This window comes from Trichomycterus rosablanca, chromosome 23 (assembly GCF_030014385.1).
Source record: "Trichomycterus rosablanca isolate fTriRos1 chromosome 23, fTriRos1.hap1, whole genome shotgun sequence".
In the NCBI taxonomy this organism is placed as follows: domain Eukaryota; kingdom Metazoa; phylum Chordata; class Actinopteri; order Siluriformes; family Trichomycteridae; genus Trichomycterus; species Trichomycterus rosablanca.
Window position 1 is genome coordinate 8,410,495 of NC_086010.1, and position 19,247 is coordinate 8,429,741.

A 19,247-nucleotide genomic window follows, 5' to 3' on the forward strand; every position below is an offset into this window, starting at 1 on the left:
TTTTGTTCTTAAAATGTGTGTGTGCCTGTAGTTTGCATTAAAAAAAAGAAAAGAATCATCACACAGTAATATACATGTGGGGAACCATATTCCCCAGGTCTCCAGGTAAATGTGTTCCCCCCTGTGTTGTTAGTATAATGGACTGGTCTATAGGTTAAACTTGTTCTACATAATAGCAACAGTTAAATACATCACCAGCATCACTGTAGAGTTTTATAATTACACACACAGTGATATACATGTGGGGAACCATATTCCCCAGGTCTCCAGGTAAATGTGTTCCCCCCTGTGTTGTTAGTGTAATGGACTGGTGTATAGGTTAAACTTGTTCTACATAATAACAACAGATAAATACATCACCAGCATCACTGTAGAGTTTTATAATTACACACACAGTGATATACATGTGGGGAACCATATTCCCCAGGTCTCCAGGTAAATGTGTTCCCCCCTGTGTTGTTAGTGTAATGGACTGGTCTATAGGTTAAACTTGTTCTACATACTGTTTGTTAATTTTAAATCACATGGATGCAGTTTGTGAAGTTTAAATGAACGAGAGATCACCATGAATGAAACTATTCTTGAAAGTAAATGGTAGTGCAGCTGAGATGAATAACCTTAAACTAGTGTGTGAGTAAGAGCATGTCCTGTATTAGGATATATTTACAAATAAATCTGACACGTTAATTCTAGTTGATTGACAGCAAGGCTGAAGACAGCAGTGTGAAAACCTCTGACTTGCGGTGGAGCAATAAAACCTCTGACAGTAGTTCATTCAATACTTTAAAGTATGTATTTAATCACAAACTACCTAACATACAACATGAAATGTGAAAAGAACATACCGCTATAAACACATATTCCAAATAAACCGACGCTCAACGAAGCGACTGAAAAAAACGTCATGATTTTTGCACATGCGCGTTAAAGGGGAAACAGGGGGAACTGAATTCTCCGTAACACCGGTCCTAAAATCTGATTGGCTGAGCCGCGTTCGAAGCCGTTGTAAAATCCCCGATAAACTCACACCTAGGACCACCTCACATCATTCCATATTAATACGCCACTGAAAAGAAAAAGTTAATGTTATTTTCGCCCTCATGTTGCCTAGCAACACTGTTAATCGAACTATTTTGCGTCGCGGAAGAACGCTTTATTGTAAGTTTATACACAATAAATACATTTATGAATTAAACATTGTTGTATTTATTATATTTTATGTTGACCGCCGTTTTATAAAAGCAATAAGCCACTCGAGACCGTGCATTACTGTTATGATTTTAGCACGGGGAAAGAAGTTTTAGGCACTCCGCTTCGCGTCGTGCCAAAACGTCATCCCTGTGCTAAAATCACAGTAACGTACGGCCTCTCGTGGCTTATTGCTTTAATATACCACTATTTATAAAACGGATAGTTCCGGTCCTAAAATCTGATTGGCTGAGCCGCGTTCGAAGCCGTTGTAAAATCCCCGATAAACTCACACCTATGACCACCTCACATCATTCCATATTAATACGCCACTGAAAAGAAAAAGTTAATTGCTGCGTCCGGAATCGCATACTTCCATACTCAATAGTACGCGAAATGAGGACGCGAGAGCGGTTAGTATGTCCGAATACATAGTATACACAAAGAGGTACGCGAGAAGTACCCGGATGACCTACTTATTGGGCAGCCATGTTTGAGTATGCAAGCGATGCACACTTGCGATCCGCTAATGTATCCCATAATGCAACTGTAGCTGCGTAGGCGTTCGAAGCGTAATAAGAAACAAGAAAGATAGCAGAGTCCTCTGTTCACAAGTGTAAGTAAGATAAATAAAATAAAACATTTTAAAGACGAATTAATAACAAAAACACGATAAATATCCAAAAGTTTGGCGAGTGGGGTTTGTAATAGTCTGTAACCATGGTGATATTACGTCATCACGTCCCACGTCATCACTTGACGTTGGAAAGATGGCGGATGTAGTGCGTAGCAGTGTCGTGTGCATACTGCATACTTCTGTACTGGAAGTATGTACTTTTTTACCGGCAGAGTAGTGCATACTTCCTCCAATCTAGTACATACTCTCTAAGTATGCGATTCCGGACGCAGCTAATGTTATTTTCGCCCTCATGTTGCCTAGCAACGCTGTTAATCGAACTACCTGGCGTCGCGGAAGAATGCTTTATTGTAAGTTTATACACAATAAATACATTTATGAATTAAACATTGTTGTATTTATTGTATTTTATGTTGACCGCCGTTTTATAAAAGCAATAAGCCCACGAGAGGCCGTGCGTTACTGCTATGATTTTAGCACGGGGAAAGAAGTTTTAGGCACTCCGCTTCGCGTCGTGCCAAAAACGTCATCCCTGTGCTAAAATCACAGTAACGCACGGCCTCTCGTGGCTTATTGCTTTATTGAAACAGTTCAGTTCAGATTTAACACACTTACTAAAAATAGGTTATGGGAATCTTCAATTCAGTTATTTATTTATTTATTTATTTATTAGGATTTTAACGTCATGACAGAAATGGTAATTAATTGTTACACAAAATTCATCAGTTCACAAGTTTAATATCAAACACAGTCATGGACAATTTTGTATCTCCAATTAACCTGACTGCATGTCTTTGAAATGTGGGAGGAAACCCACGCAGACACAGGGAGAACATGCAAACTTTACACATAAAGGACTCAGACCGCCCCAGCTGGGGATCGAACCCAGGACCTTCTTGCTGTGAGGCGACAGTGCTACCCACTGAGCCACCGTGCCGCCCCACAATTCAGTTATTTCCGAAATTGATTTGTTCTATGATTGTTCTATGACTGATGTACCCTCACGACAACATGTACCCTCCCCCCAAACATCATTATGTGTTTTACACATACACATACTGTGGCCTCCTAATTCCTTGCAAGTGTTTATATCACAACTGGTGATTTCTATTGTCTTCTAGGTTTGACTGCACAGATCAGATAAAAAAGAAATCCTAAACTCTGTAGTGCAAAAGTCTCTGCTTCTGTTTTTTTTTGTCAATTTTGTCCACTAAAAAACTTCAGTTGTGCTTTAAGGTACTGCTTGTTTTGCAGGTTTTTTCTTCTTCTGTCACTTAAGCCTCTAAGTCTATGGCAGTAAATCTTGATTGAATGGGACCAGAGTCACCTATGTTCCAGCAGATTTTGAGTCTTTTTCTATCCAGACCATGTTTCTATTTGCTTCCTCTCAACCTTGGCAAATGATATCCATTCCATGTACCATTTAAAAAGATGCAGTTCAAATATATTTATTTATATTGGCAAGGAAAAGTTACCAACTTCATGTTCACTAAAGATGGACTAGCTATAAAGTTTATAGTTTATTTATATAGTTTATATTTATTTATTTATTTTTTATTTTATTTATTTATTTATTTTTACCCCTTTTTCTCCCACTTTTTTAGCGCATCCAATTTCTACCCGTCAATCATCCTCTCACTAATGCTGGTCCCTGCTTCTGATTGGGGAGGACGAGGCTGCTCCACGCCCCCTCCGAGACGTGTACAGCAATCGAACATCTTATCACCTACACTTGACGAGCGCTGTGCGCGGAGGGCCACACCCCCTACCGCACTCCTTCCCCATCTCTGTGCAGGCGCCACCAACCAGCCAGCAAAGAGAGAGAGTCCCCATCCGGCTTTTTAGTCCCGCCCCCTATCTGAACAACAGGCCAATCGTTGTTCATGTAGCCACTCAGTCTTCAGCCAGCAAAGGCAGAGTTGGATTCGATACGATGTATTCGAGATCTCAGCTCTGGTTGCAGCGTGTGTTTTTACCGCTGCGCCACCTGAGCGGCTGTTTATATTTCTTTATTTAATAATTATTACTATAATATGTTTTACAGTCTTTGGTCACCCCTGAACAAAGAAGCTTCTGCACATATTGATGCACCTTTACATTTGCTACATTAAATAATATTATATCACATTATACAATGTATTAAAATGCACATTTTAATTTTTTTATTATAAATTCATAAAAAACTAAATTATATATAAAACATGACACATTTTAAATGCCAATTATTTTGTGTTTAAATGTTTAACTTGACGTTTGACGCTTTTATTTTGAAAGTGTCAGTACCGCCTACTTTCAAAATGGCTGAACTGGACATGGGAAAACATTGTGAGATTGAGTCTTGTCACCAAAAAGGTATAAAATTTAACATAGTATTTAACATAGTATTTTGGTTTAAGGTTGGTTTTTAAAGATTGACTGAATAAACAGTGTAATATTGTTGTGTAGTGTAGCACACAGTGGGGAGCAGAGGTAGCTCAGTGGTTTAAGTAATGAACTAGTAATCAGAAGGATGCTGGTTCAGTCCCACCATCAAGCTGTATTGCTTGCATTGGATTCAGTCACAATTGTAAGTCGTCTTTGGACAAAAGCGTCTTCTAAATATAGTAAATGTAGTGTTGCAGCTGGCACAGTTTAGTATAGCAGTAGTGCAGTAACACTGTTGAGCTCTGAGTATTTTAGAACCTTCAAGAGAGACTTTATTGTCATTTTAGCTAAATACACTGATCAGCCATAACATTAAAACCACCTTCTTATTTCTACACTCACTGTCCATTTTATCAGCTCCACTTACCATATAAAAGAACTTTGTATCTGTTCTTCAATGGTCAGGACTCTCCCAGGACCACTACAGAGCAGATATTATTTGGGTGGTGGATCATTCTCAGCACTGCAGTGACACTGACATGGTGGTGGTGTGTTAGTGTGTGTTGTGCTGGTATGAGTGCTGGAGTTTTTAAACACCTCACTGTCACTGCTGGACTGAGAATAGTCCACCAACCAAAAATATCCAGCCAACAGCGCCCCGTGGGCAGCGTCCTGTGACCACTGATGAAGGTCTAGAAGATGACCAACTCAAACAGCAGCAATAGATGAGCGATCGTCTCTGACTTTACATCTACAAGGTGGACCAACTAGGTAGGAGTGTCTAATAGAGTGGACAGTGAGAAAACTCCAGCAGCGCTGCTGTGTCTGATCCACTCATACCAGCACAACACACACTAACACACCACCACCATGTCAGTGTCACTGCAGTGCTGAGAATGACCCACACCCTAAATAATACCTGCTCTGTGGTGGTCCTGTGGGGGTCCTGACCATTGAAGAACAGGGTAAAAGCAGGCTATAAAGGTATGTAGAGAAACAGATGGACTACAGACAGTAATTGTAGAACTACAAAATGCTTCTATATGGTAAGTGGAGCTGATAAAATGGACAGTGAGTGTAGAAACAAGGAGGTTGTTTTAATGTTATTGTTGATCGGTGTACAAGTACACAAGAAACAACGTTCCTTCAGGACCAGGGTGCAACATAAAATAAAAAGTGCTGGACAATACAATAGACACAGTGCAGATTAAAAAATAAAACAGTACAATAAATACAAAAGACATTTCTAAAATCTAAAAAGTAATTAAAGGAGACTAGACTAGAGACAAGTGTAGTGATGGCCAGTACATGGTACTGAGTAAATGATAGGTGAGGTAAAAGACATATTATGATATACAGTTAGCAGCCTAGGGTTTTTATAGCAGCAGAGATTTAAAAAGAGTAAGGTGCAAAAAAGGTTAGAGTAACTGGACATTATCTGTGTTTTTATGAACTGTTTCTCAATAAAACTGTATAATTAATAAATGGACTGAAGCTCACAAGATTTTTTTGTTTTGGTGCAGATTTTCTGCCATTCGTGTGTGACAGCTGCTCTGGAGTCTTTTGGTGAGACTATTCACGTAACTACCATTAACATGCTTATAATGAAGGCCAACATGGCTACTGTTTATTTTTGATATTATTTTATAATCTATAGAAAATAACAATTGAATTCTCCATAGAGAAAGTATTTTTTCCATGAGAAATTACTGTCAAATATTTTTTTATTTATACATTTTAGAAATAAAAAATAATTAAATTATTCAAAAGTAAGTTTGTTAAAAAAATCTGCAAGGTGTATCTAATAGTTTGGCCAAAATAAATAATGTTTTAAAAATGTATTTATTTTTCAGCCTAGAACACAGAAGCAGAGACGCACACTCATGTCCTGAGGTAGGCATTTCATATTTCATTCTCTCTATTAAAATCTATTAAAATGTTTGTAATCCATTACAGATATTTTTATTCTTAAAGCTTTCAACATTAAACAGATTTATTCACACCTGCTGTATAATATTTTGCTGCGGAATTATAAACCTTTGGCAATCATTGACGAATGCCCAAAGTACAACTGTGAAAGACAAAGACCACATTTGCCCAATAGATTAAGATACATCCTCACCCAAGACAATGCAGAAATAATCCTCAAATTTCTCAACAATATAAAAATGAAACCATATATATATAACACAAGACCAATAACACTAGCATAAAGCACTTATTCCTGACGTGAATATCATGTGATAACTTGGCATTATAAAAACCAAACAATCAGGGACACATTTTGATCAAATCAAACAGCATATAATGCTGTGCCCTTTTAATTTGAATTTATTTTTGGTTAGCTTTTATTTATAACATTAAAATAACCATGTAGAGAATTTTCTATTCGTATTTCGTATTCAAAAGAATTTTCTATTCGTATTTTTCATTACCTCAGCACTCCTCCCTGTTTTCTTGCAGGTCTCTGTGAAGAGGGAAGTGTCAGGGGCAGGGGTTAGTACAACGTACCCATGTACATTTCAGGACTGCAAAGGCAAGGAGCTTCTACCTGTTATCTGCCAACATTGTCAAAAACACTTCTGCCTTGCGTATGTATTCTACTTCTATTTTTCCTTAGATTTTGTGATGAGATTTCTTGTCTGCTGACCTCTTAGCTTTCCAACTAATCATCGTTTATTCTCTCTTTTCAGTCATAGACATCAGGATGACCATAAATGTGAGAAGTTGGAGACACCCAAACCTCGAATGGTGGCAACACAAGAGCTTGTGCAAAAGATAGTTGGTCTGTCTTAGGTCCAGTCACTTCATTGCATCAGTGCAACCAAACAAAACTACCTGTCTTACATCTGTAAAATTTAAAACCAACCAATTCTCATATTTCTATATATTTTAATATCAGATTCTAAGAAGAATGCACTGCCTAGTAAAGGTAGAAAAGGGGCAAAGAACAGTGCTACAGCTGCTAAAGTTGCACTCATGAAGCTAAAACTACATGCTGCTGGAGACAAAGGGCTACCACAGGTGAATGAACTTAAAAAGCTTAACTACTTATTTACTTATATAATCTATTAAATATAATCATGCTATAACAATGGTTTATTTCTAAAAAATGTTTATTAATATGCATCAGGTTGTAAGTAGTTCTAGGTTAGTAGTTCTAACATTACTAGGCTACAACAGCAGTACAAAAGCACAACAAGAAGAAAATAAAGGAATAAAGCCATAGATTATCATGAACATTTCGTCATTATTAATAATAAAAAAGGTGACACCATAGTACACATTTCTGTCCCAAAGGGTTTGGGATATGTTGCTAGCACATGTGGTACGAGTGAATATATTTAAAAGTAAATGATCAATTTTGTAAGGTAGAACATGAATTAACATGTTTTGTACAGTTTGTATTGTAATACAGATAAAATAAAATAGGCAAATTATTGCTTTCTGTTTTATTAGCATTTCAAATACTGTACTTACGTTTTGGAATTGAGATTTATAGGACTTAACACTGTAAACTAAAGCAAACCTGAAAAGCACTTGTTCAAGTTGGACAAAGTGAATGTGATACTTGATTGGGCAACAGGTGCAGATTAATAGTTAATATATGACGTCCAGTATCTCATATTTGCTGAGGCTCTTGACACTGATGTATCTCTGCAGACAGAGCGAACTTACCTTCAGGTGTTTCTCCCGAAAGAGGCAAACGTATCCAGCCAGCCCATGTTTTTCAGCTCCAAATGGAGTGTTGGTAAAGTGGTGGATTTTGCAGCAGCTCAAGTTAGCCTGAAGAACAACAACAATGTTCTTACAGCCAAGGTAAAAAAAACCCATTAATTTTACATTTAAAAATATGCAGACCATACATGAAATGCACAGAACATTTATTTTTCTATATGTTAATAAATCAAATTCTCATTTTACTGTAGTTTTCTGTTTAAATAGTGAGTTCTTGTGGCGTAATGGTAAGAGCCATGCTGATGAAAACAGCACTGCCTGGCTGGGCTCACAAGTACAAAAGGCACATGGCATTACATGAACCTGGCCATTTGGGAAGACACATATCGGTGCCTGCTTGGTGCCACTCCCAAGCCTGGATAAAATAAGTACTTTATTATTAATGCCCATACTACTACTAATTAATGCAAATGTACAGCAGTAGTGGGTTAGTGTAATTTACCGCTGCACCACCTGAGTGCCCACATTATATTCTGTTATGTATTAAACAGTAGCCTTAAAGGTTGCAAGGTGCCTCATCATCCTTTAATATTATTTTAATATACAGAACCAGACATCCCAAAAAAATGAAGTAGCAAAAAATCTAAGGTTATTTCAAGTTTTTTTTTTAATTATTCATGAAAAATGTGTCTCTTATTTCCTGCAGAAACTGTGCCTGTGCCACCCAGAAACTGGTGAGGCCTTAAAAATGGATGCCAGTCTCCAGACCCTGCTGTCCCTTCCGGAATCTCCTCTGTACAATGGTGGCAACGTCATCTTGGAGTATCTGGAGAACGAGAGTTTTGGGGTTGAAGATGTTACTGCATACATCCTATCCTCCTGACCCAAAATGTCAGTCTAGGACTTTACCTTTAGGGGCTAGAATATAGAGAATATAGAGACAGCAAACATCAACAATGTGAGAATATGCAGGAAATTGTGGGATTTTCTGAGTTTACATAATAAATAGGTCCGGGTCCTTTCTGTGTGGAGTTTGCATGTTCTCCCTGTGTCTGTGTGGGTTTTCTCCAGGAGCTCCGGTTTCCTCCCAAAGTCCAAAGACATGTGTCTGACATCACACTTGAACTGATGAATCTTGTATCTTGTGTAACAAGAAATCACCTGTTCTGTCATGAATGTAACCAGTGTGTAAAATATGACGTTAAAATCCTAATAAATAAATAAATATAAGTAAAATATTTTTAGAATGCCAGGTGACAGTGATAAGATTTTAAGGTTGCATTATGTCAATTCAAAAGGAAATGGCCAATACTTTTTAAACAATTTTATACATGCATGTTTATGCCCTGTAAAATATATTATTAAAATTACTAGGTATAAGATAATTATGGATCATTCTGGCACATTTTATTTAAGAACTCTTTTTGGTATTGTCTCTCTGCCCAAGTGTACAAAGTGTACTGCACCACAAAGCGGTCCTCAATGTCAGTGTTGGTTAAAAAAACAACAACCCTGAAACCCTGAATTGTGACATTTTAGATAGGGCTTTCCACAATGGGTTTCATGCCTGCAATACAGGTGCATTGAAAGTCTTTTGCTGGCCTGTGCCCAATACTGCAAGTAACCCATATGGTTTGGGGACACCCCTTCTAACCATTGAGGTTAGGTGTTAAACTTTAGCCATGCCTGTAGTTCATAAGAATTTTCAAGCTTGTGGTGTCAGAAGTTCAGTAACCTGCACAAGGTAATTACCTCCAGCCCTCTGAACACCTTTGGAATAAAGTCAAACGATTGTGAACCAAGCCTTCTCATGCAACTTTAATGCCTCAGTTTTGTCTCATACATGCTCTTTTTGAATAAATAAGCCCAATTTCCTACAGACACTGCAAAATCTTGTGGAAAAACTTGTCAGATGAGTAGAGACTGTTATTACTACAAGGGAGGGAAAACAAGCTCATAGTCTGGTATCCACACGTGTAAGCTTCGTCTAAGCCATGTCTAATATAAGTCATGTTGCATATAAATGTTAACTTTTTATAACTTTTCCCAGTTACTTGAACTGGTTGTTCTAATTGCTGTATCTGTAATAGCACTGGGAGCCTGTAGAGGTCACTCTTGCCTCAATTCTATAGTCCAAGGTAGCGAACGAGAGAATAACCAGTAGCATAATTTAACATTAATGGCATTTAATAGACACCTTTAGCTACAATTGTGACTGATAAACTGCAAGCAATTAAAGGACCTTGTTTAGGAGCCCAACATTGGCAACTTGGTAGTGGTGAACCCAGTGGTGTAACTAGGAGCTCATGGGCCCCTATATATACAGTATATGTATGTGTATGTATGTGTATATACAGTATGTGTGTGTATATATAATGTACGTATATACTGTATATATATGTATATACAGTGTATCACAAAAGTGAGTACACCCCTCACATTTCTGCAAATATTTCATTATATCTTTTCATGGGACAACACTATAGACATGAAACTTGGATATAATTTAGAGTAGTCAGTGTACAGCTTGTATAGCAGTGTAGATTTACTGTCTTCTGAAAATAACTCAACACAGCCATTAATGTCTAAATGGCTGGCAACATAAGTGAGTACACCCCACAGTGAACATGTCCAAATTGTGCCCAACGTGTCAATATTTTGTGTGACCACCATTATTATCCAGCACTGCCTTAACCCTCCTGGGCATGGAATTCACCAGAGCTGCACAGGTTGCTACTGGAATCCTCTTCCACTCCTCCATGATGACATCACAGAGCTGGTGGATGTTAGACACCTTGAACTCCTCCACCTTCCACTTGAGGATGCGCCACAGGTGCTCAATTGGGTTTAGTCCATCACCTTTACCTTCAGCTTCCTCAGCAAGGCAGTTGTCATCTTGGAGGTTGTGTTTGGGGTCGTTATCCTGTTGGAAAACTGCCATGAGGCCCAGTTTTCGAAGGGAGGGGATCATGCTCTGTTTCAGAATGTCACAGTACATGTTGGAATTCATGTTTCCCTCAATGAACTGCAGCTCCCCAGTGCCAGCAACACTCATGCAGCCCAAGACCATGATGCTACCACCACCATGCTTGACTGTAGGCAAGATACAGTTGTCTTGGTACTTCTCACCAGGGCGCCGCCACACATGCTGGACACCATCTGAGCCAAACAAGTTTATCTTGGTCTCGTCAGACCACAGGGCATTCCAGTAATCCATGTTCTTGGACTGCTTGTCTTCAGCAAACTGTTTGCTGGCTTTCTTGTGCGTCAGCTTCCTTCTGGGATGACGACCATGCAGACCGAGTTGATGCAGTGTGCGGCGTATGGTCTGAGCACTGACGGGCTGACCTCCCACGTCTTCAACCTCTGCTGCAATGCTGGCAGCACTCATGTGTCTATTTTTTAAAGCCAACCTCTGGATATGACGCCGAACACGTGGACTCAACTTCTTTGGTCGACCCTGGCGAAAACCGCTGTATGACCTTGGCCACCATGCTGTAGCTCAGTTTCAGGGTGTTAGCAATCTTCTTATAGCCCAGGCCATCTTTGTGGAGAGCAACAATTCTATTTCTCACATCCTCAGAGAGTTCTTTGCCATGAGGTGCCATGTTGAATATCCAGTGGCCAGTATGAGAGAATTGTACCCAAACCACCAAATTTAACAGCCCTGCTCCCCATTTACACCTGGGACCTTGACACATGACACCAGGGAGGGACAACGACACATTTGGGCACAATTTGGACATGTTCACTGTGGGGTGTACTCACTTATGTTGCCAGCTATTTAGACATTAATGGCTGTGTGTTGAGTTATTTTCAGAAGACAGTAAATCTACACTGCTATACAAGTTGTACACTGACTACTCCAAGTTTATCCAAGTTTCATGTCTATAGTGTTGTCCCATGAAAAGATATAATGAAATATTTGCAGAAATGTGAGGGGTGTACTCACTTTTGTGATACACTGTATATATACTGTATATATATATATAGTTTTATTCCATATATATCAGTGTTTGCTATATAATACGTTTTATATAGCAAATTGTTTGCAATTATACATGCATAATACGTGCAGCCAAAGGGGCAGTGAGGTGGGTGGTTGAGTTCATGTCGTGAAGAGCCCCAGTGCACCTGACCCCCGGTGGTTACGCCACTGGGTGCACCTTCTAATCACTAGTCCAGTATCTTGGCCACTAAGCTACCACTGCCCAAAACAACATTTACTTACATACAACCTTAAGATTACTGGTCCAGTAGAAATACATTAGCTACTGAGCTACCACTGACCGTATTTTTTGTCATAATTCCAACAGTTAACATCTACCCTGTATGTCCAAGTGGAGGGTTTATATTGTATTTGTGGTATTATTTTGCTTCTAGCTTTCACTCATCTAGTAAGCTTTCCACTAGCTTTTGTAACCCAAAAACACTAGTAAATGCAGGCAGTGACAGTGATAAGTCTGCCTGAAAGTTGCCTTTTATTTTATCTCAAGAATGTGCAGGCTAGTCCAATTCGTCCACACCACCCATTTCCTTACAGAGCGTGCTTTTTACAGGAGACAATTTCATGCTAAAACAGAAAAGGAAATAAATGAATAACAGTCAATAGAGGACCTGAATTTATAGACCATCTCTCTGCAAATAGTGAACAGGACATGAGGGTCAATCTTTGATTATTGGACAGCGCAAGTAATATTACTGAGTCACCATAATGACATCCAGCAAAATCAATTTTCCTTAAAGCGGAAGAAATGCAGATGGCTATTTTTAAAGTGGAATGGCATAAACATTGGATTTTTTGTCTCTGATGTTTACAAGGAGAACTACAAGGTACAGTTTATTTTACTACGTGAGCACAACTTCCATCCATACAAATATTAAATCACCATTAAAAAGAAAAAACTTTAACAGTGCTTAATAGTGTAAAATTGTAGTTTTTGTACGTGTACAGTACATTGTAATATTATTATCTTTTTTTTTCCAATCCCCCCCCCAATTTTCTCCCCTAATCTAGTCGTATCCAATTACCCTGATTGTGTTACTCTTCACCTCTACCGATACAACCCTCCACTGCTGACTGAGCTTTACAACTGACACATGCCCCCCTCCGACATGTGTGCAGTACCGACTGCACCTTTTCACCTGCATGAGGCGAGTTCATATGCGGATCAGCCTTGTGCACGGAGAGCCACACGCCATCGATCAGCCAGCAGAGGTCGTAATTGCATCAGTTTTGAGGAACCCTGGTCCAGCATGTCCCACTTTGTGAACAACAGCCAATCATTGTTCATGTAGGGCTGAGATTCAATCTGTGGCGATTTCTCTAAGACTGCAAGGGAAGCTCAGCTTCCCCTAAAATGTCAAAAATTAAATGGTCAAATATGTACAGTTGTGTTAACATTTCATTGACTACAAATGCGTTAGAACACGTTCATCTTGAAGACGAGTTCGTTCAGAATCAGCTAATTATCACAAATCGACTCGATTTTGTTAACTTAACTCATACATTCCCGGAGCGTCAATGCATTTACCCGCAGACGCTGAGCGTCTCTTTGCTTCTATGGGGCTACATGGGCGGGACTTCGAAACTCCGGTCATTGGATAAATGCCACGATTTTGTCCCGCCCCCGGACGCTGAGCGTCTCTGGGGGTCAATGGGGCTGTGGGCGGGTCTGCACGCTGAGCTTCTGCAAGATGATTGGAGGATCAGTCGAAAGGCTGAATCCCGTTTTGATTGACAGCTGTCGCTGGGAGCTTCAGTACCATCGCGGATTTTGCGAGTGAAGTCGGAAGACAAACTGCAACCCATTTCAGGACATTTTCTTGAAAACTAACAAAGAGGAGAATTTATACATTTATATATAAATAAATTGACAAATTTGATGATGTAAGCCGACAATGAGCTTCCCCTCTTTGAAAGACCAGCAGCCGCCACTGGATTCAATACAATGTATTCGAAATCCCGGCTCTGGTGTGCTAGAAACAATTAATTGCTACAAATATGGAGATGCCAAATACATTTTATGACAGATGTAACATCAAATATTGCCAGATAATGCTTGACCTAGGTAAAAATTTGTCAAAATAGTTAAATCATTTTATATACACTATATGAACAAAAGTATTGGGACACCCCTTCTAATTTTTGAATTTATGTGTTTTCTAATTTATTACAAATATTAACAAGTGTAATTAATTATATTTAAAAAATATAATTCCAAAAGAAATATATTTATATGGTTCCAACTTTGCAGCAACAGTTTAGGAAAGGTCCTTGTTCCAGCATGAGTGTGTCCCCATGCACAAAGCAAGGTCTACAGGGGTTGAGTCCTGACCTCAGCCCCACTGAACAGCTTTGGAATGAACTGGAACATCAGTTGAGGCTTTCTTGACCAACATCAGTGCCCAGCCATACAAATCCTCTTTTGACTGAATGGACACAAATTCTCACAGACATACATCAAAGCCTTCTCAAAAGAATGGCTGTTGTTATAGCTGAAAAGATCCCATAAAGCTCACTCTATTTTAATACCTTTTGTTTTTAAAATGGGATGTCCAACAAGCTTACGATCAGGTGTCCAAATACTTATAGGCATATACATATAACATAAGCTGTGTTTGAGAAGTACAGATGAGTGAAGGGTGTTTAGAGGTATGTTGATAACATCCAGTACCAATAGCTTTATTTATTCATTTAAAATACATTATATCAGTCCAAGATTGTAGCAATAGTTTAGGGAAGGACCTTTCATGTTCTAGCATGTCAGTGCCCCTGTGTACATAGAGAGGTCCATAAAGACATGGTTTGAAAAATTAGATTTGGAGAAAGTCGAGTGGCCTGCACAAAGCCCTGACCTCAACCCCACTGAACACTTTTGGGATGAATTAACATGTTGATTTATCGCTACGCCTTCCCATCATACATCAGTGCTTGATTTTTGTCTGAATGGGCACAAATCCTCTTTAGACACAGAATATTCTCCACATATGCTCCCTAATTTGCTTTGTGCATATGGGATGGTCATGCTGGAACAGAAAAAACACATAATGCATTTTATATAACTCATTTTTAGCTGAATGTGTCTGAAAGACCAGGACCCAGTAATACGGAGGCGTGCCCTGATATGGTAAAATGGTGCAAAGGTTTATGGAACCAGTGTAATAAACGTGCAAACTGGGCTGGATGAAATTTTACAAGGGGCTTAATTTACTGCTTGCATTAGTTGATTAGAGGATTCCTGCATTGCTTTGGGTTCCAACTGCTCCTAATGTTCCCTTAAACACATGCGCTTTCACATACAAACACCCACACACAGCTTGGGTGCTATTGAACGCCTCAGCACATGGGAGTAGTCTGGTGTTTTTAAGGGAGAGTAAACTAGAGTAAATCAATGCTGCGATCGATCCATTTGTTGAATGAACTAGGATTTATGGCTTTGGGTGTCCCAAGACCATCAGGACATGAATGAGTTTGTAATTCAGCTGAATGTTTTCCAGCAGGCTGAGCCTCTTTATCAACCTTACATGTCAGTCAGACTCTGAACACTTGCATCCACACAACAGAAAGAAATTCATTTAGAAAGCCTGTCTGTGCATGCAGTGTTGATACACTCAGCATTTAAAAATGCACTATATGGCTTAAAGTGGACATCTGACCATGAGTTTGTTGAACATCTCATTTCAAAACCATGATGATTCATTTGGAAATGGCTCCCTTGACAGCCTCTACTCTTTCAGGAAAGGCTTCCATGAGATTTTGGGGTGTGTTATTGGGAATTTGTGCCCATTTAGTTACATTAATGTTACACAAAGACCTGGTCAGCCAAAAGCTTTCATTCATCCAAAAGGCATTCAAAAAGGTTGGGGTCAGGGTTCTGTGCAAGCCACTGGAGTTTGTATATGTATAATGTACACCGATCAGCCATAACATTAAAACCACCTCCTTGTTTCTACACTCACTGTCAGCTCCACTTACCATATAGGAGCACTTTGTAGTTCTACAATTACTGACTGTAGTCCATCTGTTCCTCTGCATGCTTTGTTAGCCCCCTGTCATGCTGTTCTTCAATGGTCAGGACCCCACAGGACCACCACAGAGCAGGTATTATTTAGGTGGTGGATCATTCTCAGCACTGCAGTGACACTGACAAGGTGGTGGTGTGTTAGTGTGTGTTGTGCTGGTATGCGTGGACCAGACACAGCAGCGCTGCTGGAGTTTTTAAATACCATGTCCACTCACTGTCCACTCTATTAGACACTCCTACCTGGTTGGTCCACCTTCTAGATGTAAAGTCAGAGATGATTGCTCATCTATTGCTGCCATTTGAGTTGGTCATCTTCTAGACCTTCATCAGTGGTCACAGGACAGGGCTGTTGGCTGGATATTTTTAATTGGTGGACTATTCTCAGTCCAGCAGTGACAGTGAGGTGTTTAAAAACTCCATCAGCACTGCTGTGTCTGATCCACTCATACCAGCACAACACACACTAACACGCCACCACCATGTCAGTGTTACTGCAGTGCTAAGAATGATCCACCACCCAAAAAATACCTACTCTGTGGTGGTCCTGACCATTGAAGAACAGCATGAAAGGGGGGTAACAAAGCATGCAGAGGAACAGATGGACTACAGTCAGTAATTGAAGAACTTTAAAGTTCTTTTATATGGTAAGTGGAGCTGATAAAATGGACAGTGAGTGTAGAAACAAGGAGGTGGTTTTAATGATATGGCTGATCAGTGTATATGCATAGTTCAGTTTAGGTGGTCAGAAGAAAACTGCATTGCTAATTCCCCCTTAAACGCATGCACAGGTCACACTTGCACACCCACACACACCCAGCTTAGGCTGTTACGATCATTTATAGCGAATCAGATTTATGGCTCTGGGACTTCCTGAAACCCCCAAAGCATGAATGAGCTCATGATTCAGACTGTCTATGTCTTTGAACTTTGGTGCTGGCAAAGACTTTTGAGAGCACCTTGGACAGAGAAGAAGAAACAAAAGACCAAATTAAATCTAACTGAACATAATTTGACTGCCAAAAAGTTGTTCTAGTACCTGTTTGGAGTTTGGTATGTTTTGTCTGCTTGTCTTTTCACCGAGTTCTTCTCCCAGCTAACAAAAACATGCAAGTAGGTGGACAGGCTGTTCTTCATTGCCCCATTGGTTGATGCTCTGTGATGGCCATTCCCATGCATCTTCCTGATAGGGGCTCTGGATCCACCGTGGCACTGAACAAGATAAAGCATTATTTAGGAAGAATGAATGAATTAATGCAATTGCCCCCTACTTGTGACACCCTGTCCATCACATCTTTAACACCTTGTCTAGGTGTATCTGTATCTTGTCCCTATATGGGTCAGCTCCAGATCCACCATAACCCTAATCAGGACAAAGCATTTACTAAAGACTAATAATTACTAATAATTATTTGATCACATAGATAATGTGCAAACTTGGTCGTTGAGAGCACGTAGGCATGTTACGCTCACAGCTTTTAAGCTCTACCTTCAGTTTTTTTTTCAGATGGGTAATGGACAAAGAAACAAGAGTGGGAGGAGGGGAGGAAGAGCATGAAGAGGGAAAAAAAGAAAAGGGAAGTTTACGTCCCTGCATGCGTGTGTAATAGCACATCCTTGAGCACATTAGACAAACCAGTTGAGATATATAAGGGTCATACCTTGAGTTTCTGCAGTGGATCTGAGCGGAGACGAAAAGTGCTGCTTCTGCAACACCTGTTGCTGCTGGGTGAACATCTGAATATACAGGTGAGTCCAACTGAACTGCACAGATTTATCTAAACTTTAAAATTACATTCAAGAAACATGCATGCATGAAATATATTTAAGAAATATTATTATAATTAGTGTATGTAATTATTAATTGGAATTAAATCAGGACAAAAAACTATGCTTTATGTTAACTCTACTCTTATAAATGAAGCAATTTTAATATTATAAATAATATAATAATATTATAATTATATATATATATATATATATATATATATATATATACTGTATATATATATATATATATATATACTGTATATATATATATAATTTTTTTTTTTTAATATAAAATATAATATTTATAATTTAAATAATATTGTAATAATGTTACTATTTATACTATAAATAATATTTGTAATATAAATGCAATTTAAAAATGTTTACTGCATAATATAAAGTGCCCCAAGTTGTGGAAAAAGTAGCAAAACACGCAAGTGACAAATATATATGACCATGTATGTCTATCTCTCTATCCAACCGTCTATCCTTGTCTCTCTATCTCTGTCTATCTATCTGTCCATCAATATATGTCTGACTGACTGTATTTCAATACATTACATTTTGTGGTTGCTTAAACATTCACTACACCACTATGCCTTGTCATATCATTAATCAATAAGTCGTTTATTTTTTACTGCAAATTGAAGCAGGTGACTATGTAGGCAGGTAAATCCAGAGATTAAATAAATGTAACCCATTATTATTGTATTATACTCAATATCACAATATCACAGAATGTCAATAATAGTCTTTATCTCTAAGCATGTATTAGGTGAATCCTTTCTCTGACATGCCTTATTGGATGGATGAAGCTGGGAAATAGATTAGTTCAGAAATCAGGAACAAAAATGATGCTACCTACAAAAAAATAATCAATGACCATGGTGAGAGTTTTTAAACTTAGGCAAGTATAAGATTAAAAGAAAGTGAAATATAAATGGGAATGTTCTGTAGTTAGTAGTATGAATATATTCACACACTATATATACACTACGTATATGTGGCTTAGGAGGGGTGTCCTCAAACTTTTGCTGATAAAATGCATTTTATGGGGTTCGATCCCCAGGTGGAGCGGTCCGGGTCCTTTCTGTGTGGAGTTTGCATGTTCTCCCCGTGTCTGCGTGGGTTTACTCCGGGGGCTCCGGTTTCCTCCCACAGTCCAAAGACGTGCAAGTGAGGTTAATTGGAGACACTAAATTGTCCATGACTGTGTTCGATATAACCTTGTGAACTGATGAACCTTGTATAATGAGTAACTACCGTTCCTGTCATGAATGATACACTCTATATATAATTCAGAAATAAGAACAAAAACTATGCTACCTACAAGAAAGTAGTCAGTGACCACAGTGAGAGTTCTTAAACTAAGGCAAGCATAAGAAAGTAAAATACAAATTGGGACGTTCTGTAGTTACATTATATGATCATTTTAATTTTTTTTGTTGTATGTGTACATACATTATATATATACACATCTATCTATCTATCTATCTATCTATCTATCTATCTATCTATCTATCTATCTATCTATCTATCTATCTATCTATCTATCTATCTATCTATCTACATTTATTTATTTATTT

General features: G+C 38.7%; 1 protein-coding gene across 2 annotated transcripts; it reads left to right on the forward strand.

The window, feature by feature from the left end:
• The first annotated feature begins 648 nt into the window (after positions 1-648).
• zfand1 (zinc finger, AN1-type domain 1) lies at positions 649-9,103 on the forward strand. Of its 2 annotated transcripts, none has more exons than XM_062985482.1 (8): positions 649-1,158; positions 5,713-5,755; positions 6,043-6,082; positions 6,653-6,780; positions 6,883-6,974; positions 7,092-7,213; positions 7,853-8,008; positions 8,574-9,103. In XM_062985482.1, exons 1-8 carry the CDS (start codon positions 1,101-1,103, stop codon positions 8,748-8,750), a joined length of 816 nt encoding a protein of 271 aa, XP_062841552.1. In that variant the 5' UTR covers positions 649-1,100; the 3' UTR covers positions 8,751-9,103. The 2 variants fall into 2 exon arrangements, with proteins under 2 accessions (XP_062841552.1, XP_062841553.1); XM_062985483.1 differs by lacking the exon at positions 649-1,158 and adding an exon at positions 4,107-4,177.
• Positions 9,104-19,247: the final 10,144 nt, after the last annotated feature.

What these genes read in the sequence shown, in the direction of transcription:
- zfand1 (XM_062985482.1), top strand. Translation starts at nt 1,101, where the DNA reads ATGTTGCCTAGCAACACTGTTAATCGAACTATTTTGCGTCGCGGAAGA. An exon ending in AGCTGCTCTGGAGTCTTTTG is followed by an intron (nt 5,756 to 6,042) that starts GTGAGACTATTC and finishes TTTATTTTTCAG; the next exon opens with CCTAGAACACAGAAGCAGAG. An exon ending in GCTTGTGCAAAAGATAGTTG is followed by an intron (nt 6,975 to 7,091) that starts GTCTGTCTTAGG and finishes TTTTAATATCAG; the next exon opens with ATTCTAAGAAGAATGCACTG.